This window comes from Salarias fasciatus (assembly GCF_902148845.1).
Source record: "Salarias fasciatus chromosome 23 unlocalized genomic scaffold, fSalaFa1.1 super_scaffold_20, whole genome shotgun sequence".
NCBI classification, from domain to species: Eukaryota; Metazoa; Chordata; class Actinopteri; order Blenniiformes; family Blenniidae; genus Salarias; species Salarias fasciatus.
The window spans coordinates 14,999,679-15,011,555 of NW_021941230.1; the positions used below are offsets into that span (position 1 = coordinate 14,999,679).

At 55.6% G+C, this 11,877-nt stretch overlaps 2 protein-coding genes across 3 annotated transcripts; one reads left to right on the top strand and one right to left on the bottom strand.

The window, feature by feature from the left end:
• Positions 1–917: 917 nt before the first annotated feature.
• LOC115383888 (cyclin-dependent kinase 5 activator 1-like) lies at positions 918–2,543 on the bottom strand. Its single transcript, XM_030086094.1, has 3 exons — positions 2,131–2,543; positions 1,714–1,851; positions 918–1,568 (listed from the first exon to the last, which is right to left on the bottom strand). The coding sequence occupies exons 1-3, from the start codon at positions 2,506–2,508 to the stop codon at positions 918–920; spliced, it is 1,167 nt and encodes a 388-aa protein (XP_029941954.1). The 5' UTR covers positions 2,509–2,543.
• Positions 2,544–4,515: 1,972 nt separating this feature from the next.
• Positions 4,516–11,622, top strand: LOC115383871 (formin-like protein 2). 2 transcript variants are annotated; one of them, XM_030086069.1, is made up of 28 exons: positions 4,516–4,804; positions 5,687–5,770; positions 5,871–5,951; positions 6,043–6,119; positions 6,197–6,280; positions 6,357–6,500; positions 6,570–6,696; positions 6,794–6,870; positions 6,969–7,062; positions 7,169–7,243; positions 7,351–7,461; positions 7,539–7,688; positions 7,763–7,864; positions 7,943–8,181; positions 8,261–8,364; positions 8,460–8,645; positions 8,802–8,822; positions 9,103–9,227; positions 9,298–9,500; positions 9,575–9,809; positions 9,888–9,956; positions 10,058–10,138; positions 10,228–10,357; positions 10,433–10,593; positions 10,686–10,787; positions 10,860–10,955; positions 11,047–11,170; positions 11,285–11,622. In XM_030086069.1, exons 1-28 carry the CDS (start codon positions 4,688–4,690, stop codon positions 11,371–11,373), a joined length of 3,288 nt encoding a protein of 1,095 aa, XP_029941929.1. In that variant the 5' UTR covers positions 4,516–4,687; the 3' UTR covers positions 11,374–11,622. The 2 variants fall into 2 exon arrangements, with proteins under 2 accessions (XP_029941929.1, XP_029941930.1); XM_030086070.1 differs by lacking the exon at positions 8,802–8,822.
• Positions 11,623–11,877: the final 255 nt, after the last annotated feature.

An 11,877-nucleotide genomic window follows, 5' to 3' on the forward strand; every position in this document is an offset into this window, starting at 1 on the left:
AAACCTGTCGTGACTGCGTGCCATGTCGGGACGATAATTTTGAAATGTTCAAAATTTTGGTCACGACAAAACATCGAGACCGGGCCGTGAACTATGCGCCAATCGTGAACTCCTCGTGAACTCGTCGGGACAGTGTGGGAAGGATGCGTGCCAGTCGCGGCATGGCACGCACTGCAACGAATAGTTCACGAACAGCCCACGCCGAATTGCGCAACCACATGCCAGTTCGTGACACTGACGGGCACGCATTCGTGAACTATTTGTGAACTGGTCGTGAACAGTGAGGGAGCCTGCCAGTTCGTGACTCCAGATTGGCACGCCTTGCCACGACAACATCGTGGCAAAAAGTCGTGCAAGTGTAAACCTGGCTTTAGATAGCTATAGGCCACACAGTGGGCCGTGTCGGCCGTGACCAGTCCAGCAACACTTCTGTGTCACAACACTACTGTAGTCCTCTGTCTGTCTGTCTGTCTGTCTGTGTGTGTGTGTGTGTGTGTGTGTGTGTGTGTGTAAGGAATAAGCAGCACACACATTTTGGTGGCACATTTCCTTTATGACATGAGTTCCATTCTTCAGGTTGACATGACACCACACTGACCTGGTTGGCGTGTGTGTGTGTGTGTGTGTGTGTGTGTGTGTGTGTGTGTGTGTGTGTGTGTGTGTGTGTGCGTGTGTGTGTCTTCCTGGCTCTGCCCCCTGTTGAACATAATTCAGGCTGGTTATGTTTATCTAGATACAATCAGATGATTCTATTGGCTTTGATTGACAGCATGCGTGTGTCCTTGCTTCAGGTCAAAGGTCACCACCCACTGTCCTGTCACCATGGCAGCAGCTTCAGACCGTTTACATTCAGAGCCCGGTGGGTTGATGAGTCTCCCGTCTGCGGAGGCCTGCAGAGGAGGACCTGCCGGAACGCTTTAACGGTCCAGGTCGTCAACGCCATCTTCATCGTTTCCGTTCTCTTCCTCGGCCCTCCCCCTGTCCCCAGCACCTCCCTGCGTCCCCCTGTCCCCAGCACCTCCCTGCGTCCCCCTGTCCCCAGCTTGTCCCTGTGGCTCCTTCTCCCAGACTCCTCCTTGTGTCTCCCGGTCTTTGACTCCACCTTGAATTTGCTTTTCTGTGACTCCCAACTGCGTCTCCTTATTTCTGACTCCCCCCTGTGTCTCCTTGTCCCTGACTCCCCCCTGTGTCTCCTTGTCCCTGACTCCCCCCTGCGTCTCCTTGTCTCTGCCTCCCCCCTGCGTCTCCTTGTCCCTGGCTGCCCCCTGACTCTTCAGGTCCTGGAACACCTGGGTGAAGAAGTGTGGCTCAGCATTAATTCGCAGCATGTCTCTGCTCAGGTGGTCAATCAGCTCCAGCGCTCTTTCCCAGAACGCATCGCGGCTGGACTCCACCAGGAAAGGCTTGAGCGGGTAGGAGATTTCGTTGCCCAGGTAGGAGTAGGCCAGGTAGAGGCAGGTGAGGAAGGTGGCGTGCAGCTCCTGCTCTGAGGCCGTGTCCTCGTCCACGGCGTCTCTGCACAGCAGGTACACGAAGACCAGACCAGCTGGACTGATGAAGCACTGGTCCTGCAGGAGACACGCGGGCAGCTGCTGGTTACGTAACATTTCTGCGTGGAGCAGCGCTGCATCAAACAGGCTACTACTACTACAGAGAGCCGGGCTCCGGTGACCGCAGCCTGACGAGCGACCGCAAACAAACAAACCAATGTACCTGCCAGCCTTGAACCAGCAGCGCCCGGTCCACATTCCTAAACCACACCACGATCTGACTGGCCGAGAGATTCTTCAGTTTCACACAACGCCGACACAAAAAATCTGAAAGGCAACGTAGGAGCTCGCCTGTGGAGGCCTGCAGAGGAGGAGGAGGGGAGAAGAGAGAGAGAGAGAGAGAGAGAGGAGCAGAGGAAGAAGCATGATTTGTTACAGAATCTGCCGATGAGCCGAAGGAAGGAATCATGACACAGCCGAAGCAAAGATCAGAATGGTTTTTTGCAGGAAAGCTACAGATGAGGAGCAGATCATCTTCATCCTGCAGAAGCGGAGTCAGAGATGTCCTGTCTCTGCTGCTCTCTGCAGGACGGAGCGAGACCACCCTGTCAGATCACTTCCAATCAGAACGATCCCCCACCTGCACCACCACCCTCCTGGGGGAGAGGATCCCCTCCGGGCGGCCCTGCTTCGGCTCCGGCACGGTGGGGATGGGCACCGGGATGGGTCCTTGCCTGTGCCCTCCCTTCAGCGTGCGGGGCGGGCCGTCGGCGGCCGCCTGCTCGCGCTGCTCCGGCGCCGCAGGCTTCACCTTCTTCCCGCCCTTCCTCTTGGCTCGAGCCGCCACGAGCCGCTTCTTCCAGCGGAGCGCCTGCAGCAGCACCGGGTGTCTCCGCTTCTTCTTCCTGCCGCTCCGCTCCTCCTCCTCCTTCTCCTGCACCCGCCGCACATCCAGCTCCTCCGACCCGCCGCCAGAAGCCTTCCTCCATCCCGGAGACAGAGACAGCACCGTTCCCATGGTGACAACCAGACCGAGGCGTGAGAGCCTCTGCAGCGGACAGGGGAGGGAGGGTGGGGGTGAGGGGGGAGGGGGAGGGGGAGGGGGAGGGGGAGGGGAGGGGGGTGAGAGGGAGCAGTCCACTGAGACGAATGAGTCCTCCTCCTGCACCTCCTGCACCTGCCTCTGGTTCAGTGAGACTGTGAGGGGGCGGGACTTCCTGCGGGGCACAGCCGTGATGTCACCACAGACACACCAGTCAATCACGCTGACCCTACAGCTCCCACAATGCACTGTGATGAGGAAGATGAGGAAGATGAGGATTAAACTGATAAAGATAAAGATGATTTTAAAAGTGAGAGTGAAGATGGTAGTAGTGATGATGAAGATGATTATGATAATAATTACGATGATGATGAAGATGATTTTAATACTGAGGATGAAGATGTTAGTAATGATGAAGAGGATGATGATGATGAAAAGGAGGATGAAGATGATTTCAATAGTAAGGATGAAGATGTTAGTAATGATGAAGAGGATTATGATGATGAAGAGGAGGTTGAAGATGATGATTTCAATAGTGAGGATGAAGGTGTTAGTGGTGATGAAGATGATGATGAAGTTTTTAACTGAGAATGATGATGCAGTGATGATGATGATGATGATGATGATGATGATGAATTTAATAGTGATCACTGTTGAAATCAGTCATCGTCACCACAATCATCTTCATGAGTGAGTGATGAAGATGATTATGGTGGTGATGATGATAACGATGGTAAGAGTGATGATGAAGATGATGATTGTGGTGGTGATGGTGATGATGATGATGATGATGATGATTTTAATAGTGAGAGTGATGCTGGTAGTGATGATGAAGATGAAGATGATTATGAAGATTTTAATATTGAGAGTGATGATGTAGTGATGATGAAGATGATTGTGGTGATGATGAGGAGGATGATGAAGATGAAGATGAGGTCAGAAGAGGGAGCAATGGGAAAGGGAGAATATGAAGATCGGGTTCAAGCTGCACACACACACACACACACACACACACACACACACGCTGCCCTACCTGCCCCCTCCTTGGCTGCCACCAGAGGGCGGCCTTCCCAGTCATCCCCACTCATCAGGGTTCATGTGGTCAGGTGATCTGCTGTGATCTGCCGTGTCTCCTGGACTCCAGTCTGATGTGATCCCACCAGGACACCATGAAGACCCCCCCCCCCCCCCCCCCCCCCCCCGCTGCTCCCCACCTCTGGAGGGGGCGGGTCCCGCGCTCTGATTGGTCGGCTGCTCTGACCTGCAGGAAGATGAGCTCCATCACAGTCAGCAGGTGCATGGACCTGATCCAGAGGGCAGAGGAACCAGGGGGGACCAGGGAGAGGGGACGGTCGAGGTCTGCATGGAGTGATCACGTGAAATATTCAGAAAGATCAAAGAAATTAAGAATTCCAAAAAATGTCGATACAAAGTTTCTTTTTTTCTCACGAATACATGTTTACAAAAAAATGAGGTAGCTCAGATTATACCGTGTGTGTGTGTGTGTGTGTGTGTGTGTGTGTGTGTGTGTGTGTGTGTGTGTGTGTGTGTGTGTGTGTGTGTGTGTGGTGGGTGGAGCCTGTGGCAGCAGAAGGTTCATTGTCTGAGGAGCAGGGAGAGAGAGAGAGGGAGGAGGGGGGGTCGAGCGAGCTCCACGCCGACAGAGAGAGAGAGAGGGAGAGACAAAGAGGGGGGAGGTCGACTCTCTCTTTCTTTCTTCGTGTGGGGGAGGAGAGGGGGAGGATTAACCGGCTGATCTGCGACACGCGCTCGCTCACACACACACACACACACACACACACGCATCTGATATTGACGCACACACGGCGGCGGAGCTTCGTCGGGATCAGCATCAGCATCATCACCGGCGGCAGCATCCTCATCCTCATCCTCAGCGGCGGAGAGAGACAAAGAGACAGGGAGGGAGGAAGAGGAGGGGAGGGGGGAGGCGGTCTTCATCGTCTGGGGAGGACAGACAGAGGGACAGACCGGGAGGATAGAGACAGAGACACACAGACAGAGACAGGCCGCGCGCAGCCCCACCGCCCGTCTGTGATGGCCGACCACATGTTCGTGCGGCTGTAGGTGGGTGTGTTCCGTGTGTGTGTGTGTGTGTGTGTGTGTGAGAGAGGGAGAGAGTGTGAGTGTGTGTGTGATGGGGAACGCGGAGAGCATGGAGAGCCAGCTGGCTGTGATCCGGTCCAGAGCCGCGCCGGTTCGACTCCCGATGCCCGACCCGGCCGAGCTGGAGGAGAGGTTCTCCATCGCACTGGTGAGAGCAGCACGCTGCACGCATCCATGCACGCACGCACGCACGCACGCATGCACGCACAGCCACATCCAACACGGATACATGCAGCTACACACAACAAGCATACATACAGCCACACGCGGATACATAGCTTCAAACGTGCACACACAGTGCATACAGATAAACACAACACACACGTGCACACAGTCACATACACAACATACAGACAACTACACACGTATACACCACACATGTATACACAACACAAGTGTACACATGTATACACAGTCACACACAGCTACACGTGCCACAGTTACAAGCATGTACACACACCTGTATACAACACATGTACACACAACACACAGCTCTGCCATCACACCCGTCACACTAACAGGAAGAAGTTTCGGTCTGATGTGGACTATAGGGTTCTGAGGGGTCTGATGTGGACCACAGGGTTCTCAGGGGTCTGATGTGGACTACAGGGATCTTAGAGGACTACAGGGTTCAGACAGAAGTCCGATATATTTGTGGAACTTGCCTTGTTGTGAAGCGTTCAGGTTGGAGTCCTCCGGAGACGTGGACCCCAGGTCTCTTCTGATACTTCAGGGGTTCCGGGTTTTGCTGGCGAGTCTTGCCGAGCTTTTCCAGATCGGCGGCAGAGATCCCGACCTGGCGGCAAAAACCACGTCCATCGTCCGTGTGACAGAGCTGAACAGAGACATAAAGGAGGACGTTAGCCGTCCTCCATGATTTCACAATGTCTCGAGGTGTTTCCAGAGAGTCTCTGGACGTTTCCGGACATTTCCAAATGATCCCGTCTGCTTGATCTGCTGGTAGCGGAGCTGCAGGGTTCTTGAAAAGTGTCTCTGTGGATCTGTAAGTTGTGTTTTTTCATGTTTTCAGAATTCCATGAATCTTCCACCTGACAAGGTGCGTCTGCTGCGTTCCTACGACAACGAGAAGAAGTGGGAGCTAATCTGTGACCAGGTGAGTGCTGCCGACAAAGAGAGTCAGAACTTCAGAAGACACCATGGATCAGCTGAACAGGCGTTCATTCTGTCTGTGTGTGTGTTTGTGTGTGTTTTAGGAGAGATTTCAGGTGAAGAACCCTCCCCATACTTACATCCAGAAACTGAGAGGATTCCTCGACCCGGCAGTCACACGCAAGGTGAGACAGACAACTTCCACTAGCCCGTCTGTGTGTCCATGTCGGGACATCAGCAGGAGGTTCACGCTCTCCTTCGACTGCCTTTCTGCAGAAGTTCAGACGGAGAGTTCAGGAGTCAACTCAGATGCTGCGAGAGCTCGAAATTTCCCTCCGAACGAACCACATCGGGTAAAACCTGGCAGCTGCCTGCACCTCACCTCTATACTCCTCACCGGTCGATTCCTCACCTGTCTGCCCCCCCCCAGGTGGGTTCGAGAGTTCCTGAATGAGGAGAATCGTGGTCTGGACGTTCTCGTGGAGTACCTGTCCTTCGCTCAGTACGCCGTCACGTGAGTTTCTCGGACCTTCAACGTGAAGTCAGGGAGTGTCTGTCGGACTCGGCGAGACTCTGTGCTGGCTGTTCAGGTTCGACGGGGAGCAGTCGGACACGGGAGGCGAGGTTTCTTCCATCGACTCTCCCTGGAGCCGCTCCATCGAGGATCTCCACGGCGACTGCAGCCTCCCGTCCCCGTCGGCGTCCGTCACCCGGGCGGCTCGACACTCCATCAGGTAAACATACGTCTGGACCGACGGCCGACGGCTTGGATCTGCTTCGACTCAGCTGCCGTGTCTTCCCAGCTCCGCCCTGGTGACTCGCTCCAACACGCTGCCCAGCCGGCGCACCCTGAAGAACTCGCGGCTCGTCTGCAAGAAGGACGACGTCCACGTCTGCATCATGTGTCTGAGAGCCATCATGAACTATCAGGTAGTCGCCACGAGATGACACACTCGTGAAGAGCAAGTGACGCACCTGCTGTTTGTCCTCACTCGACCCCGTGTGGCTGTGTCCTCGTCTTCCTCAGTATGGGTTCAATATGGTGATGTCCCATCCTCACGCCGTCAACGAAATCGCTCTGAGCCTCAACAACAGGAATCCCAGGTAAAACTACCGCATGTCCTGAAACTAAAAGTTTAGCTTCTCTCCGGCCTTATGTGGGACAATAATACAAACATATTCTCTCTCCGATTGCTCCTCAGGACCAAAGCTCTGGTTCTGGAGCTGCTGGCGGCCGTCTGTCTGGTGAGAGGAGGACACGAGATCATCCTGTCTGCTTTTGACCACTTTAAGACGGTACAACAGCGCTGTAATCATCTCCATGTCGTGCTTAACCTTGTCAACAACCACAGCACGCCTCAGTGATCGACATGACGCTGATGGACTGACTGACTAATTGCAGGTCTGCTCTGAGTCGATGCGCTTTGAAAAGCTGATGGAACATTTTAAGAACGAGGACGACAACATCGACTTCTTGGTGACTTTTTTGTCTATTCTTTTTATTTATTGTGATTTGGAATCAAGTCTTTGAAGTTAAAATTTTCGAAAGACATATTTAACGAGCAATCGGTCGATCTCCATCAGGTGGCCTGCATGCAGTTCATCAACATTGTGGTTCACTCGGTGGAGGACATGAACTTCAGAGTTCACCTGCAGTACGACTTCACCAAGCTCAACCTGGACGAGCACCTGGAGGTAACACGCCCGCCAGCCCGTCTGCACGCGTCCGCCGACGGACCGCGCACGGCGTTAATTCCACCTCCTCGCTGCAGAGGCTGAAGCACACGGAGAGCGACCGGCTGCAGGTCCAGATTCAGGCCTACCTGGACAACGTGTTTGACGTCGGGACGCTGCTGGAGGACGCCGAGACCAAAACCGCCGCTCTGGAGAGAGTGGAGGAGCTGGAGGAGAACCTGGCGACGGTAAAACAGGCGGGGAAGAGACAGATGGGTGGGCAGACAGCCACAGAGGGGTCTAACCCGACTGTCTCTCCCAGATGTCAGAGCGAGTCTTAGATGTGGAGAACGAAGCGATGCTGAAGATCGTGGAACTGGAGAAACAGCTGATGCAGACCAACAAGGAGCTGGACCAGCTGCGGGTGAGTGACGCTGCCGCCGCCGCCACCGCCAACGATGATGATGTATCTCTCTGACCTCTTCACCCGTCGCCCGTGCAGGATGTCTACGCCAACGCCAACTCCCAGGTGCACACCCTGCGGCGGATGGTCCGCGAGAAGGACCAGACGATTCGCCGTCAGAGCCGCCTGGAGCGCCAGGCCCAGGAGGTCCAGCAGGCCGGGGGCCCTGGAGCTCCTGGAGGACCGGGAGCCCCCCAGCCCCAGAGAGGGGAAGGGGATGGCGGCGTGGCGGACTGCGCCTCGCCGTCTCCTCCGCCGGGTGCCAACCTGTCGCCCAGGTAAGAAACCGGATCCCCAACAGAACCCGACTTCGCGGTGGAGTCGCCGCACTGACGCTCACCTCGCTGGTCTCTGCAGCCCGGAGACTGTGGCCTATCACAGCATGGGACCGGGGATGGGCGGGGCTCCAGGTGTACCAGCCCCGCCCCCGCCACCTCCACCCCCACCAATGCCCGGCACAGGTGAGTTGCTCTTTGAAACTAGAAGCAGTAGCGAGCGTTGCCCTCAAGGTGACTGTTACCTGTAACTCCTGTCTACTTTCTCCACCTCCTCGTAGTCTCTAACGGGCCGTACCCGGCCCCTCCGCCCCCAGCACCCCCTCCGCCCCCTCCTCCCCCGCCGCCGCCCTGTCGAACCAGCGAGCTGAGCTCCGCCCCCTTGCCTCCCCCTCCTCCGCCCGTGGCTCCGCCCCTCCCGGGGTCCGGGGGCTCGCCGATGGTGATCTTCACCTCTGGACTGGCGGGTGAGTCCATGAAGGGAACGACATGAGTGTTTAAACGGGTGAAAGAGACCAGAGCCGGTGGCTACGACTTGATCCGCCTTCAGCCGCCTGTTGTCATGGTAACAGTGATTGAATTTGGCTGCTAATGCGCTGTTTGTTTTCTCCTGCTGCTTACAGAGGGCCCTCTCAAGTTATTCTGTACGTTGACTTCAGTTTGCTTGCTTCGTCATTTCCTCTCACCCCCCCCCCCCTCACAGAAACAGCCTCTGTGTTGTGATTAGCCGACTTTAAGATGTTGCGTGTTTGATTCCCGTCAGCGCCACTGACAACACTCCGCACGGTTCCGACTCCCGCCCCACTGTCAGAACGCTCCCGAGCGGTCAGAGGAGAACCCGGTGTTTTGTGTCCGCGCGGTTTGAACTGAGCTGGCGCTCGTGGGTCTCGCGGCTCTGATCCGCATCCCGTTTGTCCCGTTTAGCGGTGAAGATCAAGAAGCCGATCCAGACCAAGTTCAGGATGCCGGTGTTGAACTGGGTCGCCCTGAAGCCAAGTCAGATCAACGGGACCGTCTTCAACGACATCGACGACGAGTCCATCCTGCAGGTACCTGAAACGGGTCAGAATCGCGCCGACGGGTCGGTGGGATGGCTGTCTGACCGTGCTCGCCTCGCAGGACCTGGACGTGGAGGAGTTCGAGGAGCTCTTCAAGACGAAGGCTCAGGGTCCGGCCGTGGACCTCACTCTGTCCCGACAGAAGCTCCCCCAGAAGGCTCCGTCCAAGGTGTCCCTGCTGGAGGCGAACCGGGCCAAGAACCTGGCCATCACCCTGCGGAAGGCCGGCCAGAGCTCCGAGGTCATCTGCCGGGCCATCCACACGTAGGTCACTCCGCTCTCACCCGGCCGGTTCACACCAAACACTCTCTCACTTCCACTTCCACTGGCCTGAGCAGGTTCGACCTGAGGACGGTCCGCGTGGACTTCGTGGAGTGCCTGATGCGCTTCCTGCCGACGGAGGCGGAGGTGAAGCTGCTGCGGCAGTACGAGAGGGACAGGAAACCTCTGGAGGCCCTGAGCGACGAGGACCGCTTCATGATGCAGTTCAGCCGCATCGAGAGGCTCAGCCAGCGCATGTCCATCATGACCTTCATGGGCAACTTCACCGACAACGTCCAGATGCTGACCCCGGTGAGAACAGCTGGCACACAGAGGCAGGGGGAGCCAGGCAGACAGGCCAACGTAACCCGCCTCTCTGTTTTCTTTCAGCAACTTCACGCCATCATTGCAGCTTCGGTGTCGATAAAATCCTCTCAGAAGCTGAAGAAGATCCTGGAGGTCAGTGCTGATTCAGAGAATGTTAATTCTATTGATTATCTGAACGTGTCGAAGAGTTTTTCTTGTATTTGAAGGTTTAATCAGACTCCCTGTCGTTGCAGATCATCCTGGCTCTGGGAAACTACATGAACAGCAGCAAGAGGGGCGCCGTGTACGGATTCAAGCTGCAGAGCTTAGACCTGGTCAGTCCCTAGCCGACCTTCACAACGCGCATTTACTATCAACATTAGCAGAGGTGCAAGTGTGTATTTTTTCGTGTGTGTGTGTGTAGCTGTTGGAGACCAAGTCGACAGACAGGAAACAGACTTTGCTTCATTACATCAGCAACGTGGTGCGAGAGAAATACTCCACGGTTTCGCTCTTTTACAACGAGCTGCACTACGTGGATAAAGCCGCAGCAGGTGAGTCCGACAGCCAATCAGAGCACAGCATAGAGTGTGTGTGTGTGTGTTGACCCCTTCCGACCCCGTCCGCAGTGAGCCTGGAGAACGTGCTGTGCGACGTGAAGGAGCTGCAGCGCGGCATGGAGCTGACCTGGAGGGAGTTCAGCGTGTCGCACAACGCCACGCTCAAGGACTTCATCAGCAGGAACGAGTCGCGGCTCGGAAAGCTGCAGGAGGACGCGCGCATCGCACAGGTCCGCCTCAAACACACACACACACACACACACACACACATCCTGCTGCCGACTATCGCGTCTCTGACCCGTGTGTGTTCGTCACACCTCAGGACGCCTTTGAGGACGTGGTGAAGTTTTTTGGAGAGAGCTCCAAGACGATGCCGCCGTCCGTCTTCTTCCCCATCTTCGTCCGGTTCATCAAAGCCTACAGGGTGAGGCACGGATCGGCCCGCCACCACAGATCGGTCCAGAGGACGTTTTTGACCGCGTTTGTGTTTTTCCAGCTGGCTGAGGAGGAGAACGAGCAGAGGAGGCGTCAGGAGCAAATGCTGCTGGAGAAGCTAGAGCAGGAGGAGCAGCAGGAGGAGGAGGAGACCAAGGTGAGGCCGCCGCCGTGACGCGATGCAGCAGGACAGAGGGCAACACTCCCATCACACCCGTCTCTCTCTCGCTCCCTCTCTCTCTCTCCAGTCCCCGTCTCACCGGGGGAAACGGCAGCAGCAGGAGCTGATCACGGAGCTGCGGCGGCGACAGGGAAAAGACAGCCGCCACGTTTACGAGGGGAAGGACGGCGCCATCGAGGACATCATCACAGGTAAAGACGAGCTCACGGACCAGCATCACAGCAGCCGCCTGAGCTGTGTCTGACTGTGTTTCTCTGTGTGTGTGTGTGTGTGTGTGTGTGTGTGTGTGTCCACCCCACCCACAGCTCTGAAGACCGTCCCCTTCACGGCCCGATCGGCCAAACGCAGCTCGCGCTTCTTCTGTGACCCCGCCCACACCGAGGAGCACTACTGAGCGCCGTGCGACAGCGACCGCCGCTCCGCTTCAACGGGACCAATCAGCACTTTGAACATTTCTGATTGAACAGATTACTTTCTTTGTTTTGGTTTTTTGTTTTTTTTAAATCATGGGTTTGTGTCCAGAGAACAGTTCCTCAGAGCACTTTAAAGACACTTCGGAGTACGTATGAAGCTGGACGTCCGCTGAAGAAGACCACTGGTCACAGTGCAAACGCAAAATCCATCATGGTGCTTAAAAAAAAAAAAAAAACAAAATGAAAGAAAAAAAGAAAAAAAAAAAACTCAGTGCCTCATGTTCCAATCAGCTCCAGCAGGTGGCACTGTGGAGCGCCAGCTCGCACATCTGGATCAAAGTCCTGCTTCTGGTCCTGGGTTCTAACTGGATCTCTGTACAGGGTTCTACTCTATTCTACTGTGTTCCACTGTATTTATTGTCCCGAGCAGAGCTGCAACTCTCCGACCGTTTACGGAACTGACGTCTCTCACACACACACACACA